Source organism: Callithrix jacchus, chromosome 15, assembly GCF_049354715.1.
Source record: "Callithrix jacchus isolate 240 chromosome 15, calJac240_pri, whole genome shotgun sequence".
In the NCBI taxonomy this organism is placed as follows: Eukaryota; Metazoa; Chordata; class Mammalia; order Primates; family Cebidae; genus Callithrix; species Callithrix jacchus.
The window spans coordinates 33,794,572-33,813,675 of record NC_133516.1 but is presented as its reverse complement, the minus strand read 5'-3'; the positions used below and the strand labels follow the sequence as shown (position 1 = coordinate 33,813,675).

Below are 19,104 nucleotides of genomic sequence, written 5' to 3'. Positions count from 1 at the left end.
AACCCTATCTCTACAAAAATTAGCCAGGTGTGGTGGTATAAACATGTAGTCCCAGCTACTTGGGAGGCTGAGGCAGGAGAATCACTTGAACCTAGTGGGTGGAGTTTGTAGTGAGCCAAGATCACGCCACTGCACTCCATTATGGGCAACAGAGTGAAACTCTGTCTCAAAACAAACAAACAAATGAGATGGGTTTCCTGAATACAGCACACTGATGTGTCTTGACTCTTTATCCAATTTGCCAGTCTGGGTCTTTTGATTGGGGCATTTAGCCAGTTTACATTTAAGGTTAATATTGTTATCTTTGAATTTGATCCTGCCATTTTGATGCTAGCTGGTTGTTTTGCCCATTAGTTGATACAGTTTCTTCACAGTGTTGATGGTCTTTACAATTTGGTATGTTTTTGCAGTGGCTGGTACTGGTTGTTCTTTTCTATGTTTAGTGCTTCCTTCAGGAGCTCTTGTAAGGCAGGCCTGGTGGTGACAAAATCTCTCAGCATTTGCTTGTCCATAAAGGATTTTATTTCTCCTCTGCTTATGAAGCTTAGTTTGACTGGATATGAAATTCTGGGTTGAAAATTTTTTTCTTTTTCGAGACAGAGTCTCGTTCTATTGCCCAGGCTGGACTACTGTGGCATGATCTCAGCTCACTGCAACCTCCACTTCCTGGGTTCAAGTGATTCTTCTGCTTCAGCCTCCTCAGTAGCTGGAGAGTATAGGCATGTGCCACCACACCCAGCTATTCTTTTGTGTTTTTAGTAGAGATGGTATTTCACTATGTTGGCTAGGATGATCTTGATCTCTTGACCTCATGATCTGCTTGCCTTGGCCTCCCAAAGTGCTAGGATTACAGGCATAAGCCACCACACCCAGCTGAAAATTTTTTTCTTTAAGGATGTTGAATATTGACCCCCTTCTGGCTTGGAGGGTTTCTGCTGAGAGATCTGCTGTGAGTCTGATGGGCTTCCCTTTGTGGGTATCCTGACCTTTCTCTCTGGCTGCCCTTGGCATTTTCTCCTTCATTTCAACTCTGGTGAATCCAATGATTATGTGTCTTGGGGTTGCTCTTCTTGAGGAATATCTTTGTGGTGTTCTCTGTATTTCCTGAATTTGAATGTTGGCCTGCCTTGCTAGGGTGGGGAAATTCTCCTGGATAATATCCTGAAGAGTATTTTCCAACTTGGTTCCATTCTCCCCATCACTTTTGGGTACACTGATCAAATGTAGATTTGGTATTTTCACATAATTCCATATATCTTGGAGGCTTTGTTCATTTCTTTTCACTTTTTTCTCTCATCTTGCCTTCTCACTTTATTTCACTGAGATGATCTTCAATCTCTGATATCCTTTCTTCTGCTTGATCGATTCAGCTATTGAAACTTGTGTATGATTCATGAAGTTCTTGTGCTGTGTTTTTCAGCTCCATCAAGTTGTTTATGTTCTTATCTACATTGGTTATTCTAGCTAGCATTTCATCTATACTTTTTCAAGGTTCTTAGCTTCCTTGCATTGGGTTAGAACATGCTCCTTTAGCTCAGAGAAGTTTGTTATTACCCACTTTCTAAAGCCTGCTTCTGCTAATTTGTCAAACTCATTCTCCATCCAGTTTTGTTCTCTTGCTGGTAAGGAGTTGTAATCCCTTGGATGAGAAGAGGTGTGCTGGTTTTTGGAGATTTCAGCCTTTTTGCACTGGTTTCTTCCCATCTTTGTAGATTTATCTACCTTTGGTCTTTGAAGTTGGTGACCTTTGGATGGGTTCTCTGAGTGGATGTCCTTTCTGTTGATGTTGAAACTATTTTTTTTCTGTTTGTTAGTTTTCCTTCTAACAGTCAGGCTGCTGCAGGTCTGTTGGAGTTTGCTGGAGGTCCACTCCAGACCCTGCTTGCCTGGGAATCGCCAGTGGGGGCTGCAGAATAGCAAAGACTGCTGCCTGTCCCTTCCTCTGGTAGCTTCGTCCCAAAACGGTACCTGCCAGGTCCTAGCCAGAGCTCTCCTGTATGAGGTGTCTGTCAGCCCCTACTGGGAGGTATCTCCCAGTCAGGATACATGGGGGTCAGGGAGCCACTTGAGAAGGCAGTCTGTCCCTTATCAGAGCTTGAATGCTAACAAACAAAAAACTCAACTGAGAGGGTAGGTCCACTCATCCTAGAATCTATCCAGACAACCAGACATTTGCCTTTTCTAATCTCCTTCTCCTTATTTGCATCTTCTCTGGTTTTAGACCACCTACCATCCATCTGAACCATGCCTCTACCCCTTCTTCACTCCCAATAGTCCCCTTGGCTCTGATGCCCCATCTGGATTCACTTTTCCAGCCCTACCCATGTCTGCCTAATTAGGAAACATAAACCTAATATTGACCTACTGGGACCACAGTTGAGGGTCAACACATTCCCAATTTATGCCCTGGCTCACCACTGGGCCTTAGGTGAAATGGATGAGACAATTCCTGAGAAGCTTTTGGCCAGGTAGTGCTATATTCACAATGTCTAATTTATACCATTTATCTGATCTACTTTTCTGATACATAAAATTGGAAATGTATCTGCTATTCCTACACAATTGGGATTCACTGATACTATAGGCATATATTTTGATATATTCTTTCCCTTAAGCAGGAAGTTGTTGTGAGATATTTATCTTCTAAGAAATGTGATGGAAGAATAGAGTATAAAAATCTCTCCATGAAGGGTTCCATATTCTCTCCTACCATTCAGCCTTCATAGGAGACAATAAAGCCTCTGCTGGATTGTCACGTTGCACTGGTGAATGTAATGTAGGGGTTTCTAGAAAAGAACAAATGCCTATAAGAGCCAAAGAACCATTGGCTTCAGACTGCAGTAAGCAGCCTGACTTGGTATGTGGAAGATTTTAATAGCTGTAGGTCTCCTCTATAACACAGTTCACCTCCTGTTCAGGAGAGGAACACTAGATTCCATCCTAACCCATTTTCCTTCCCAGCCCCAAGAAGTTCTGCATACCTGGCATAATAACATCAGGAAATCCCAATTTTCTTGTAATTGCCAATCCCCTATTAAATACCATGGGATTTTCTCTCCGAATCTGTTCCATGTCTCCACGAAGAAGCTGCAGAGATATGATAAGACCTGCAAAAACAAAAGCATTTTCTTAGAACCACAGTTCTACCCTGTTACATAGTACTAGAAAAGATATAGTCACATTTTCCATAAGAAAATGTGCCAAGGGAGGGAGGGAAGAAAAAAAAGTGCCAAGTTCAGCAATTTCTTGAGAAAAACCTTGATGCAGAAAGTATAAGTTATTTTGAAGAAACATTTGGGAAAGCTAAAGAAATGTAAGTCAAAGTGACCCTAATAACCGAGAGAACTAGTCTATTAAAGACAGACTGAAGTCTGGGAGATTGAGTTGTCTTTCCCTCTGTTCCCCAGCATCCAACTCAGGTCCAGCTGACTCTTTGGTGAATACTGAATAAGAGGGTTGAACTATGTAATTTGTATATTTAAGAATCTAGAGAAGTCTATAGACTAGAAACAAACATGGCCAAAGAAGACCTTCAGTCAGGGCATCCCACATATGAGAGATGAGCAAGCTAAGATGTGCTGTGTTTTATGCTAGGAGTATGCCAAAGTATGTGAAGTAACTTTCTGGTTCATCTTTGCACTGGCTTGCAACAGAGGAGACATTCTGCAAAGAAAAGAGTGTGCTTTGTGGGACTAGCTAAGCCTTAAAGACTTCATGAGGATTTCAGATCCTTCACATATCTTCAATCAAAACTTGGGAATATTTGTAATATTCCCTCAGATGAGCTGCTTTCTGGCTCACTACTTACACACTTGGAGTTTTGCACAAAGTTAGAATCTCCTGAAATTTCCCCCTCCACACTACTTCCCTGAGGGTCCCCACTGCAGCTACTGGCTAGAAGGCTCTAACAGTCAAGCCTCTATGGAATTAGGAAGTGTTACCTCTATAACTGTGAATGGGTTTAACTATTAACAGGATGAATAATTTAGATGCTAATCTATGGGTTGACAGGAGGCACCCTCAGTGGTCTATAAACTTGTAGCAGATGAACAATTATAGAAACGAGGGAATAAGGTGTTATGATAATAAATACAATTAAAAGAGTAGTAGCTGGAAGGGAAACGGTAGCAATAATTGTAAAATAAGAATGGCCTAGGAATGGGAAGGCAGGAGGAATGGAGGAGACAAAGACAGAAGTCAGAAGAGTTACAGATATTTTATCTGGCAAGTAAAAGTATGCCAGTACCAGGAATATGTACTCTTAGAGCTGGGCCAAGGGAGGAAATACGGTTCTATTACAGCCTGGACAGACCTCAAGATTAACTCACTGCTTCTACTGAACTCATGCTTCCCAAGAAACCTTGGTATCTTAAGTGTCATTAACACCAGGATCATAGTGTCCTGAAAAGGCAAACATAGGGTATTCCAGTTGGCATTCTGGTTAGATAATCAGTGTTTGGGATTTCAACCACACTAAAGTAATTATTTTACAGCCTAATCACTGGTGGACTAAACTGCAATTAGTTTATGAACCTGAAAAGCTGGGGGCCAGAACCAAAACCACAATAATCTTTGTAGAGAACAGCTTGGGATATATCTGCTCTCACTTCGTAACCCTAACTTACTCATCTTTGTTGTCTTTACGTAGCTAAGAGACATCCACTGACTTAGGAGATAGCCCAGCATGAAGCAAATAGGATGAAAGTCTCTATAATTTGAGGGGGTTGTGGTTGGTGGGCAAAAGCAAAAAAAAAAAAAAAAAAAAATCAGTAGGTATACTTTAACCATTCTGCATTGACAAGGATTGATTTAAGTATTCACTGACTGCCTTTTGTCTATGCATTTTCTGAGCAACCAAAATGGCCTACAGATGCAAAGTGATACTCATGAAGATGTTGAATAAAGGTGCTGAGAGAGTTACAGTTAGTTTTTGAGCTACCCAAAGGAATCCTAAATAGCTGCTCTCTACCTCTAAACATAACAAATAAGAGAAAAACTTCAAGTTAATGCAAGATATCAAATGAAAAGACATGCAAAGAATAAAATCAATCACCAATGGAGGCTATAAAAACCATCTCCTTTTGTAGGGTTGGGATCCTGGAACTTCTGGGTTTCCGTTCTAGTTCTGAAACTCTGGGTGACTGAAGCACATACCAAATAATGCTAAGGCATGGTTCTAAGCACAAGAGAGCCTTCATGAATAGTTCAGAAAAGTGACCCACTTGCTCACCCAGTATGCAACCAGTCCCTTGGCAACACTTGATGTTCTACGGGCCTATCATCTCAATGGAGCCCTCAAATCAAAGAATTTGAAAGTAGCAAAGTTTATACAATTTCTGCTAATCTGGTCCTGCTGATTACCTAACACAAGAAAACCATTTTCTTACTGAACCTCTTATCAGATTAAAGAGTGACCCATAAATAAGTAACTGGACAAATTAAGACCTATGTAAAATATCAGACGCACCAACTTCACTCTGTTCTTGTGTCCCACCTCCCCTACCCTTCCTTGTGGAAATGCTGGATGAGGATTAATTATATAAATTAATGGCAGCCTAAGATGTGGAAATAAATTGTAGTTAACAGTCATTTTAAAATAAATAGAAAACTTGTATGTCAACTGCTTTATCTTCACTTGTCCTTATGCTCTTCATACTACTGGAACTGTTAAAAGTTCAGTTTGTATCTAAGAGGCCAAAAATGGAAACGAAGAGCCACATCTATTAAAGTTAACATAAATGAGTTACTGCTGGATGATACATTTACTCTCAGCACTCAAACCCAATGTAGCAATTGCTTCTGCATTTTTAAATTATGTGACTTGAAGGAAAAGCACTAGTGACTTCTGAAACAGAACTGGCAAGGCAATGAACTGCCCATGACATTTAACAAAGATGGGTAAAAGTTTATAGCAAAGTAAAGTAATTTTTAATAAAGATGTGACCGGGTGTGGTGGCTCACGCCTGTAATCCCAGCACTTTGGGAGGCTGAGGCGGGTGGATCAGTTGCAGTCAGGAGTTCTAAACCAGCCTGTCCAACATGGTGAAACCTGGTCTCTACTGAAAATACAAAATTAGCCAGGCATGGTGGTACATGCCTGTAATTTCAGCTACTCAGAAGGCTGAGGTAGGAGAATCGCTTGAACCTGGGAGGCAGAGGTTGTAGTGAGCCAAGATCGTGCCACTGTACTCCAGCCTGGGCAACAAGAGCAAAACTCCATCTCAAAAAAATAAAAATAAAAGAAATAAATAAAGATGTATCTTTAATTAAGCAGATTAATAACCACCTAAAATATTCCTTGAGCAATCTATAAAATTCTCTGACACAAAGACCCCAGAGTCCAGCAGAAGAAAACCCATGCTCAGAAGCTTGGCAACTGAGTAGAAAGGCCAAGGCCTGGAGTCTGGAGACCGGGTTCTACCCTTGTTTAGTCACGAAGTCTTTTTGTTGAGCTTCAGTTTCCTCATTTATTTAATGAGAGTGTTGAAACAGGTAATTTCCAAGGTCTCAATCAGCTTCTAACAAACTTCAAAAAGAAGCAGCCTATTCCTCATACTGACTTTTCCACAACTACACAGAGACCTCTTTTCACTAGACCCATCCTAACTGAAGCTTTCTGAAGTCTGTGGTGCCTTACAGAAATGTCTTTCTAACACTGTTTAAATGGCAAGTGTCTGTGAGTTCTAGACAAAAATCAGACACGAAATAGGGCACAGTTCCTGCTTGTTCTGGGGAGCAAGACAAAACTCATCATCTTAACCTGGTGAGGCAATGATAGAAATTGCTCTTTCATGAATTGGTACTACCATCTCTCTTTTTAAATATTTTCTATATGTTTTAATCATATTATGCCCCAAAACGTGTGTCAAGGGCACCTCTTTATAAATCAAATAATAAAGCAAAGGACATAAATATTGATGTGAGCGGTAGTTTCCCAAACTGCTAGTAACTTTCCTGTATTTTCAAAACAAAATTTTCTTTGTCTCTTGCTTTAGCCTAGATTTAGTGCACTGCATGGAACTACATGGCATCCAGGCACATGGATAAGGGAAAACTGTCCTTTAAAAATAGTGAGAGGCTCTCAGATCTCCCCTAAACCTCCATTAGAGTTTTAGAGGAATCAAGTTGTTACAGTTAAAGGTCTCAATCTTGGCAGCCTCTGTTGTGGATCTCCTCTAAGGATCTTCCTAGTTGAGTATCTGCTCACCCCAATAGAGAAAAAACAATGTTCTTTACAACATGTACTATTCTTTAGAAACTGCTTGCCTCTCAGTGACTTAATGCTGTCACTTAAAGACAACTTATAATTTCCAACAAGGTCTATGAAAATTAAAACAAAGAGGATTATGTAAAAGAGGTTATAAAACAATTTAGTGGTAAAAATTGTCAGGAGTAACATGGTTCTGTGTACATTAGATAGCTATCTGTAAGGGTCTATAAAGGCATACAGGCTTTTAAATAATGCTTCTAATTTAATCAAGCATTAATATTTAACTTAGAAAACAATTTAACATGTAGAACTGAACTGAGATTTATAGAAATTATTTACACAAAGTTGTTAAAGAAAGGAAGGGAAAAGGAAAAGGAGAAGTTCAGCTAAGATGATGCTTCTTTGAAATAAAGATTTTCCATTCTAATTTCAGAATGACTGATACTGGCGACTAATCACTGATTCTCATTATGATCAGTCTTTCAGGAATAAAAAGAGAAGTGTGTGATGTCTGTATCTATGTTGATATCTATCTGTATACATACAGAGATATTTATTTGGCTGAGTATAATCTTTGTTTAGGCAAACAGACTTTTTTTTTTGTTACATTACAATGTAACAAACCCTGCAATACTTTTGCTCACTCTGGATTTGAAATGGAACTCAATTTACCTATCAAAGAATATGGAACTGATCATAGAAAAAACAGAAAATGTATTTTGGTCAGTAGATATTAGGGAAGGCCTCAAATTATTACAAAAATAATTAGTAGGAAATGCCTGGGCAGAAGCATAAATGTCCGTAGGGAATACAGCAGCCAATCTGCACCAACCAACTGAAGTGCTGTATGATTAGAAACTACAAATGCAACACAAAATGTTCTAGCCAGAGAGGTACCTCACCATGGCTGGCGCTGGGGGCAGAGTACTTGGCACTGGACTTTCGGATGATGTTCTCGTGGATCTGGGACCACTCACTCTCGTTGTTGCACCTGTAACAGAAGGACAGGTGTTATGGCACTCAAGTATTTTAAACACTTGGTCTGATATTACAATGTGTAACACTTAAGTTCAAAGGGAAAAGGATCTCTCACTTTTCTAAAGAAATAGTGTTATATTTTACTAAATTAAACAAGGCTCATTTCCTATTAAGCAGAAAAGACATACTTGGGCAAAGGGTAGAAACTCTAAAATGAATTTATACATATTTTAATTGGCAAAATTCTTCCTCTCAGAAGTAGCACTATCCCACATGAAAAGTTGTTTTTTCTCTAGTACTACACTGCACACGTGTACACACACATATACAAAGGCCACAGAGGAAAGTTCCTGATAGAAGAAAAACATTTCCTCTCAACAAGTACTACTGTTTACAACGGCTATATCATTGGCTTTTTACTGTCATACAACTGTCATTATTACTGGCCCAAAAGGAAAGCCCTGCTAAGCTAAGGGCCATGTAGATACCATTGCATTTAGCTATGTTTTAACCAACCAAGTAAAGAAGAAAAGCATGGGAGAGCAGTGGGCTTGATTTACCATGAAGTCTTCTGTGGTCAGGGAGAAGTTAGCAGAGAAAGCTGGAGGCCTAAATGTGTAAGCATAAAGTTCCTACCTACGAATAAAGCTCCTTCCTAGGAACTATGGGATGGAGACAAAAGAATGGAGACAGAACAGTGCACTTCTGTCAAATTCTGATGTCTTATTGTCTTCCTTCTAAAGGTCAATTCCTGGAGAACTGCTACCACATAACCATTTGGAACACAGTTTAGGAACAGAGACTAGGAATTCCTTATCCTAGTACAGATACCTTGACAAAACAATTGAAAAAAGATGAGGGTAGTCTCTTGAAAGTTCCATTTGACACTCAGAGAGTCCCCACAGTCCTGGTTCTACCCTCTCCCCTATTGGTTAGGAAAGTATAAATCTACCTGTTTCAGAAAACAGGACCCATGCAAAAAGGAATAACCCATGGAACTCTCCATGTGTTACTCAGAAGTGTCCAGTTCAGCATGGCTACTTCCAGGAGGAGACCCCAATAAGTTATAGAATGTGCCATCCAATAGTATGAAGCATTTCAGATCTCTAAATAAAAGGGTTGGAATAGAGTCTACTCAGAGATAAGGGGGGTCAGTTACTAGCTTAATTAATTCTGCTAATTAATTACCCAGTCAGTGACATTTTGGATTCCTTAGCCATACAAATAAGCCTCATTTACTCAGAGCTGTTGTGATGAATTGTTAAAGGAAGTTCTCCCAGTTCAGGGCTCTAAGAATAACTTTCTGCCTATAGAATTCCTTCTAAACAAGGAAAGAGGGAAGAGTAATCTTTAAAACAATCACTTGTGATTAAGCAACTCAGCAGGAAATTAAAAGCCTTGAAAATTACCTTCCCTACTGTATGGGGCAATTTCAGTTTTTCTCTAATAAAATACTCACTGGTCCCTTGGTGGTATAGCAAAGCTGAAGCTTTGTCAGTCATACCAACAGTGGCAATCTTATTATTTCACTCACATCTACCCCTCCACCCAACACATACAATTCAGATGCTAGACAACTGACAGTCTATTCCTGACATTCCTTTCCCCTTACATGTCCTTACCTATATTGGTGACCTTCATAATTCTGCCTTCAGCCAATTTCCTTCTTACCATACAAACCTTCCTGCGCAATCTCATCCATTCCCATAGCTTCAACCACTACCAGAGGTTGCCAAGCTCCAAAGCCTTGTCTCCAGCCCAGACTCATCATAAGCTCCTGATCTATATGGCCAAGAAGATTCATTTCTCCCCAACCTGTCTGTTCTCAGAGATGCCCTCTCACTGAGAGAAACTCTCTTACTCTTCCATTATTTTAACAGCTTCCTTGTGTTATACCTGATGTAGTTATTAAAGGCATGTTTAGGTAAAATTGCTTTCTAAACCCTTAAACCTCATTCTGTGGTGATAGATGTGCACCTTCTTCCTTTTTCCTTTTTTTTGCATCAGGGTCTCACTCTGTCATCCAGACTGGAGTGCAGTGGCACAAATTTGAATCATTGCAACCTCCACCTCCCTGGTTCAAGTGATTCTTGTGCCTCAGCCTCCCAAGTAGCTGGAATTGCAGACACCCACCACCATGCCTGCTAATTTTTGTATGTTTAGTAAAGACAGGGTTTCACTATGTTGGCCAGGCTGGTCTCAAACTCCTGACCTCAAGTGATCCGCCCACCTCAGCCTCCCAAAGTGCTAGAATTACAGGTGTGAGCTATCACGCACAGCCTAGATGTGCACCTTCTAAGGCTATTCTTACTAGTCTTTAGTTTGAATTAGTATAAAAAGCAAGTGGGTTTTCAAACCCACAGAAATGCACAAGGATTGTATTAGTCACAGTTTCACTAGTTCCATTCCTCCGCTTCCCTGTTTTGTTTTGTTTTTTTTTTCCTGTAAGGCTACAAACGACCTCTCTGTCAGTGAATGATAGATAATACTACATTCGAAAGAAACTTTTGAATGTCATCACTGAACATCAAGAAAAAATATATTTCTGCAAGCTCATGATGGAAATAAAATCCAAGTCAGCCTTTGTCTCTGGCCTGTTCACTGAGCTGGGGGAACTACCTCACTGTTCTGTATCCTCTGTTCTAAGAGGCCCAAGTGGTGCTGTTATAGTCTCTGTCACTCTTTGACTTGAAGTTAGTGGGAGATCCCTAGAAAGATGTTGGGACACCCTGGAAGCTGGGAAATGAGGCCAGACATGTCTGCTCTTCCCTGCTGGGCTTTGTCACTTTGCAAACAATGTCCAGAGCATTTTCCCCGAATCTCAGAACAAGGAGGCAAAGAGAACAGAGTAAAAAGCACCCATGGTTAAGCAGCTCCACAGGTGTGCAAGGTGAAGAAGCAGGTTCACCAAGAGGCAGAGAACTTTCCTGGGTCTGTGTGCTTCTCCAACCTCCCCTGACATCTCGGCTCTGAAATGTCTGAGGAGCAAGGCATCATTTTCAAACCTAGCCTTTGACAGACTGTGTGCTGTCCTGCAGCCCAGCAGTGCCAGAACTGAGTCATGACAGAAACTTGAGCTGTTGCCACTGGGACTGAGGAGTATGCTGGAAGCATATCTACAGGCAGAGCTAAGAAGAAAGTAAGGCATGGGCTGCAGCTGCTGGTGCTGAGAAATGAGTGCCACCAGGATGGAGACTGGGATGCAAGTGGGATAAAAGTTGCTACTGGGACTTGATCACTACTGGTTGGGGCTCCTGCAGCTGGGGTGGGATCACAAGCTGGGCGTGGGTTACCACTGCCAGGGCAAGGGAGCAAGCCCTTTTGGCACTAGGGTGTGAGGAATGTGCATTCCCACCCACTTGCCCAGGCTCTGGTCACTGAGGATGACCTCACCCTCTATTGTGACAGGGTGTTAGCAAAGCTGCTAACACCCCTCACCTGAACACTCCACCTGGGGCCTCAGGAGTGCCTTGTCCACCATAGCTGGTGCCTGTTCTCACCATTTGAAGGTCTGAGCACAAGCCTACCTAGTCCAGCTTCACTCTCTGCTCTGTGACAGAGAACTCAGCCCAGGGTCCTGGCAAATACTCAAACCAACTACTTTGGGCACCTGGGTACTTCTTCTGGGAACCTAAACTCCTGGCTGCTATCACCTCACCTGGCACCTACCTGCATGTGCCACCTAAGTTCCTGGAGATTGGACTACCCAACCCATCAGGGCCACCACCAACATCATTGCACATCACTTGGGACCCAGAGAGTTGTCCCACTAGTGTTATTGCTATCACTCATGCCATGCAGTTGCCCAGGAACCTGAGAACCTACCCACCTGTACGATCCAACACTGCCACTACCATCATTTGAGCAAGTTGGTGAAGGCCCATCAACTGACCCACCAATAATTGCCAACATGACTTCCAGCATACACTGCCCAGTGACACTATCACTACTAAGGCCTGAAGACTGGCCCACCTGGCGTCCTACTCCCAGAACACAACTTCTCCACAGCTACTAATGCTGTTTGTAGCCAAGGAAATCATACAGAGATGACACTACTGCACACATCACAGTCAAAGCCAAAGCACCCTACCCAACCAACACCACAGATACACCTTTAGGAAAAGGTCTTCCCCTACTAAATTCAAAAACAGGAAGAAGTGACTGTTACTCCAGATGCAGAGATTTCAACATAGTGACACAGGAAACATGAAAAAGCAAGGAAATATAACATTTCCAAAGGAATTTAAGTCTCCAAAAATAGATTTTAATCAAAAAAATTTTTCTGAAATCCCAGATAAAGAATTCAAAATTTTGATATCACAGAAGCTCAGTGAGATACAAGAGAATTCAGAAAAACAATTCAGGATATGAATGAGAAGTTTACCAAAGACATAGTCTTTAAAAGTACCAGATAGAAATTCTGCAATTGGGAGGAGGACTCAAGATGGCGCTGTGAGAACAACCCAGGATTGAAGCTCGCGGTCAATGTGCAGAGGGGGTGAGTCGGGGCCGCATTTCCAGATGGATCTTTGTTGCCCACAGAATGGAAAAAATCCTAGGTATAGAGGAGATGTGGGACGCCAGGCAGAGGTTTTGGCTGGTGCAGCCAGCGGCTGGTGCGGCGGCGGCCCGCGCTGTGGCGGCGCTCCACAGCGCTCCCCACAAAGCGCGCTCATCCGGGTGCCCTGTTGAGCTGGCAACCTGAGACTTGGGAGGGCTGAACTTGAGACTGAATGGGACTTGGGCAGTGAGCCAGCCCAGGAGATTCCAGAGTCACAGCATTTGGGATAGCACAGTGGGACAAACAAAATGGCGATTCCAAATGCTCCCCGTGGAGGGGTTCCCTGAGGCCGCAGCTCCGTGAGGGAGGGGCGTCCGCCATTACCGAGGCAAACCACCCCTGCTGAGGTACACACCCATTGCTGACGCAGCCTGCCGTTGCCAAGGCCACCCGCTACAACAGAGAGACTCCATCGCAGGGCGTAGCCCATGGCAGCAGGGTGGAGATCGCAGCAGAAGGGCAGAGCCTGCAGCAACAGGGCGAACCTCACACCAGCAGAACAGAGCCTCGGCAGGCAAATAGTGACTAGACAGACTCCTAGCTGGGCAGGATAGCGTGGCGGACACTCACAAGGAAAGCCCCAATCCCCCTCAGACAGAGCATCTGAGAAAAAAAGGGTTTTTTATGAGTTATGTTGCAGCAGAATTAAACATAGCAGCCTAACAGCCCTGAATGAACAACAGAGCTCACAGCTCAGCACTTGAGCTCCTATAAAGTACAGACTATCTCCTCAAACAGCTCCCTGACCCTTCTATATCAAAAAGACTGACATTTAGCAGGCATCATTCTGGGACAAAGATAGCAGAAAAAGAAACTGGTAGCATCCCTTACTGTTCCGCAGCTGCTATAGGTGCACCCCAGACAAGCAGGGCCTGGAGTGGACCTCAGCAGCCGTACAGTAAAGGGGCTAGACTGGTAGAAGGAAAACCAAGTAACAAAAATACTTCATCATCAACAATCTGGGTGTCCACTCAGAGACCCAATCGAAAAGTCAGCAACTACACAGATGACAGGTGGATAAATCCACAAAGATGGGAAAAAACCGGCGCAAAAAGGAGAAAAACACCCGAAACCAGAACACCTCGCCTCCTAGAAAGGACCAAAACTCCTCACCAGCAAGGGAACAAAGCTGGATGGAGAATGACTGTGACGAAATGACGGAATTAGACTTCAGAAGGTGGATAATGAGAAACTTTTGTGGGCTAAAAGAACATGCTTTAAATCAATGCAAAGAAACTAAGAACCTTGAAAAAAGATATGAAAAAAGATTCGAGGACATAATAACAAGAATGGATAACTTAGAGAGGAATAGGAATGAATTAAAGGAGCTGAAAAACACAATATGAGAACTTCGCGAAGCATGCACAAGTTTCAATAGCCGAATTGACCAAGCAGAAGAAAGAATATCAGAAGTCGAAGATCAACTCAATGAAATAAAATGAGAAACCAAGATCAGAGAAAAAAGCGCAAAAAGGAATGAACAAAGTCTCCAAGAAATGTGGGACTATGTGAAGAGACCTAACCTACGTCTGACAGGCGTACCAGAATGTGATGAAGAGAATGAATCCAAGCTGGAAAATACTCTACAGGACATTATCCAGGAAAATTTCCCCCACCTAGCAAGATAGCCCAACTCTCAAATCCAGGAAATACAGAGAACACCACAAAGATATTCCGCAAGAAGAGCAACCCCAAGGCACATAATCGTCAGATTCAACAAGGTTGAAATAAAAGAGAAAATACTAAGGGCAGCCAGAGAGAAAGGTCGGGTCACCCACAAAGGGAAGCCCATCAGACTCACAGCAGATCTCTCGGCAGAAATTCTACAAGCCAGAAGAGAGTGGGGGCAAATATTCAACATCCTTAAAGAAAAGAACTTTCAACCCAGAATTTCATATCCAGCCAAACTGAGATTCAGAAGTGAAGGAAAAATAAAATCCTTTGTGAACAAGCAAGTACTCAGAGATTTTGTCACCACCAGGACTGCTTTACAAGAGCTCCTGAAAGAGGCACTACACATAGAAAGAAACAACCAGTACCAGCCATTCCAAAATCACACTAAATGCTAAACAGCATCAACATAATGATAAATCTACAACAACTAATGGGCAAAACAGCCAGCTAGCATCAAAATGGCAGTATCAAATTCACACATAACAATATTAACCCTAAATGTAAATGGACTAAATGCACCAATCAAAAGACACAGACTGGCAAATTGGATAAAAATTCAAAACCCATCAGTGTGCTGTATCCAGGAAACCCATCTCACATGCAAGGATACACAAAGGCTCAAAATAAACGGATGGAGGAAGATTTACCAAGCAAATGGAGAGCAAATAAAAGCAGGAGTTGCAATTCTCATCTCTGATAAAACAGACTTTAAAGCAACAAAGATCAAAAGAGACAAAGAAGGCCGTTACATAATGGTAAAAGAATCGATACAACAAGAAGAGCTAACGATCCTAAACATATATGGACCCAATACAGGAGCACCCACATACATAAGACAAGTTCTTAAAGACCTACAAAGAGACTTAGACTCCCACACAATAATAGTGGGAGACTTTAACACTCCACTGTCAATATTAGACAGATCAACCAGACAGAAAATCAACAAGGATATTCAGGGCTTGAACTCAGACCTGGAGCAAGCAAACCTGATAGACATTTACAGAACTCTCCACCCCAAATCCACAGAATATACATTCTTCTCAGCACCACATCACACCTACTCTAAAATTCACCACATAATTGGAAGTAAAGCACTGCTCTGCAAATGCAAAACAACTGAAATCATAACAAACAGCCTCTCAGTGCAATCAAGTTAGAACTCGGAATTCAGAAACCAACCCAGAATCGCACAGCTTCATGGAAACTGAACAACTGGCTCTTGAATGTTGACTGGATAAACAATGAAATGAAGGCAGAAATAAAGAAGTTCTTCGAAACCAATGAGAACGAAGACACAACATGCCAGAATCTCTGGGACACATTTAAAGCAGTCTCTAGAGGAAAGTATATAGCAATAAGTGCCCATATGAGGAGAATGGAGAGATCCAAAATTGACACCCTATCATCAAAATTGAAAGAGCTAGAGGAGCAAGATCAAAAAAACTCAAAACCCAGCAGAAGACAAGAAATAACTAAGATCAGAGCTGAACTGAAGGAGATTGAGACACGAAAAACCCTCCAAAAAATCAATAAATCAAAGAGCTTGTTTTTTGAAAAGATCAACAAAATAGACAGACCACTAGCCAGATTGATTAAAAAGAAAAGAGCGAACAACCAAATAAATGCAATAAAAAATGATAAGGGGAAATCACGACAGATTCCACAGAAATTCAAACCATCATCAGAGAATATTACAAACAACTCTATGCACATAAACTAGTAAACCTGGAAGAAATGGATAAATTCCTGGATTCCTGTGTCCTCCCAAGCCTAAACCAGGAGGAAGCTGAAACTATGAATAGACCAATAACATGGTCAGAAGTCGAGGCAGCAATTAAGAGCCTACCACACAAAATAAGCCCAGGTCCAGACGGGTTCACAGCCGAATTCTACCAGACACACAAAGAGGAGCTGGTACCATTTCTTCTGAAACTATTCCAAATAATCCAAAAAGAAGGAATCCTACCCAAATCATTCTACGAGGCCAACATCATCCTGATACCAAAACCCGGCAGAGACCCAACAAGAAAAGAAAACTTCAGGCCAATATCCACGATGAACATAGATGCAAAAATCTTCAATAAAATATTGGCAAGCTGATTGCAACAGCAAATCAAAAAACTTATTCATCACGATCAAGTAGGATTTATCCCGGGGATGCAAGGCTGGTTCAACATACGCAAGTCTATCAACGTAATTCACCACATAAACAGAACCAAAAACAAAAACCACATGATTATCTCAATTGACGCAGAGAAGGCATTTGACAAAATTCAACAACCCTTTATGCTAAAAACCCTCAATAAACTCGGTATCGAGGGAACGTATCTCAAAGTAATAAAAGCTATTTATGACAAACCAACAGCCAATATCATACTGAATGGGCAAAAACTGGAAGCATTCCCTTTGAAATCCAGCACTAGACAAGGATGTCCTCTTTCACCACTCCTATTCAATATAGTACTGGAAGTTCTAGCCAGAGCAATCAGGCAAGAAAAAGAAATAAAGGGTATTCAAATAGGAAAGGTGGAAGCCAAATTGTCTCTATTTGCAGACGACATGATAATATACCTAGAAGACCCCATCGCCTCAGCCCAAAAACTCCTGAAACTGATACGCAACTTCAGCAAAGTCTCAGGATATAAAATCAATGTGCAAAAATCACAAGCCTTCCTCTACACCAATAACAGACTTAAAGAAAGCCAAATCAAGAACGAAATGCCATTCACAATTGCTACAAAAAGAATAAAATACCTTGGAATACAACTCACAAGGAATGTAAGGGACCTCTTCAAGGAAACCTACAAACCACTGCTCAGCAAAATCAGAGAGGACACAAACAGATGGAGAAACATTCCATGTTCATGGTTAGGAAGAATTAATATCGTAAAAATGGCTATACTGACCAAAGTAATTTACAGAATCAATGCTATACCCATCAAGCTACCATTGACTTTCTTCACAGAACTGGAAAAAACCACCATGAACTTCATATGGAACCAAAAGAGAGCCCACATAGCCAAGTCAATTCTAAGCAAAAAGAGCACAGTGGGGGGCATCACACTACCGGATTTCAAACTATACTACAAGGCTACAGTAATCAAAACAGCATGGTACTGGTACCAAAACAGAGATATAGACCAATGGAACAGAACAGAGGCATTGGAGGCAACACAACATATCTATAACCATACAATCTTTGATAAACCCGACAAAAACAAGCAATGGGGAAAGGATTCCCTGTTTAACAAATGGTGTTGGGAAAACTGGCTAGCCATGTGCAGAAAGCAGAAACTGGACCCCTTCCTGACACCTTACACCAAAATTAATTCCAGATGGATTAAAGACTTAAACATAAGACCTGGCACCATAAAAACCCTAGAGGAAAATCTAGGCAAAACCATCCAGGACATAGGAGTAGGCAAGGACTTCATGAACAAAACACCAAAAGCATTGGCAACAAAAGCCAAAATAGACAAATGGGACCTAATGAAACTCCACAGCTTCTGCACAGCAAAAGAAACCATCACTAGAGTGAATCGGCAACCAACAGAATGGAAAAAAATGTTTGCAGTTTACCCATCTGAGAAAGGGCTGATATCCAGAATTTACAAAGAACTCAAACAGATTTACAGGAGAAAAACAAACAAGCCCATTCAAAATTGGGCAAAGGATATGAACAGACACTTTACAAAAGAAGACATATATGAGGCCAACAATCATATGAAAAAATGCTCATCGTCACTGGCCATCAGAGAGATTCAAATCAAAACCACATTGAGATACCATGTCACACCAGTTAGAATGGCGATCATTAAAAAATCTGGAGACAACAGATGCTGGAGAGGATGTGGAGAAAAAGGAACACTCTTACACTGTTGGTGGGAGTGTAAATTAGTTCAACCATTGTGGAAGACAGTGTGGCGATTCCTCAAGACCTTAGAAATAGAAATTCCATTTGACCCAGCAATCCCATTACTGGGTATATAGCCAAAGGACTATAAATCATTCTACTACAAGGACACATGCACATGAATGTTCATTGCAGCACTGTTTACAATAGCAAAGAGCTGGAATCAACCAAAATGCCCATTGATGATAGACTGGATTGGGAAAATGTGGCACATATACACCATGGAACATTATGCAGCAATCAGAAACGATGAGTTTGTGTCGTTTGTAGGTACATGGATGAATCTGGAGAACATCATTCTCAGCAAACTGACACAAGAACAGAAAATGAAACACCGCATATTCTCACTCATAGGCGGGTGATGAAAAATGAGAACACATGGACACAGGGAGGGGAGTACTAAACACTGGGGTCTATTGGGGGGAAAAGGGGAGGGCCAGCGGGAGGGGAAGGTGGGGAGGGATAGCCTGGGGAGAAATGCCAAATGTGGGTGAAGGGGAGAAAGGAAGCAAAACACACTGCCATATGTGTACCTATGCAACTGTCTTGCATGTTCTGCACATGTACCCCCAAACCTAAAATGCAATTAAAAATTAAAAAGAAAAAGAAAAAAAAAAGAAATTCTGCTATTGAAGAATTCACCGTAGGAACTACAAATTACAGTTGAAAGCTTCTGCAATAGACTAGCATAGCAGAAGAATCTCACAACATGAATACAAATCTTTTGACATAATCTCATCAGAGTAAAGAATAAAGAAAAAGAAATAA

General features: G+C 41.5%; 1 protein-coding gene across 37 annotated transcripts in view; it reads right to left on the bottom strand.

Moving 5' to 3' along the window:
• Window positions 1-19,104, bottom strand: part of DOCK3 (dedicator of cytokinesis 3) — a 718,052-nt gene that overhangs the window by 147,627 nt on the left and 551,321 nt on the right. For all 37 annotated transcript variants that reach the window (XM_035275648.3, XM_035275652.3, XM_035275649.3 and 34 more), the window contains 2 exons: window positions 8,113-8,201; window positions 2,982-3,107 (listed from right to left, as the gene is read on the bottom strand). In XM_035275648.3, the coding sequence (XP_035131539.2) occupies window positions 2,982-3,107; window positions 8,113-8,201 (215 nt within the window). The remainder of the gene's footprint in view (window positions 1-2,981; window positions 3,108-8,112; window positions 8,202-19,104) is intronic.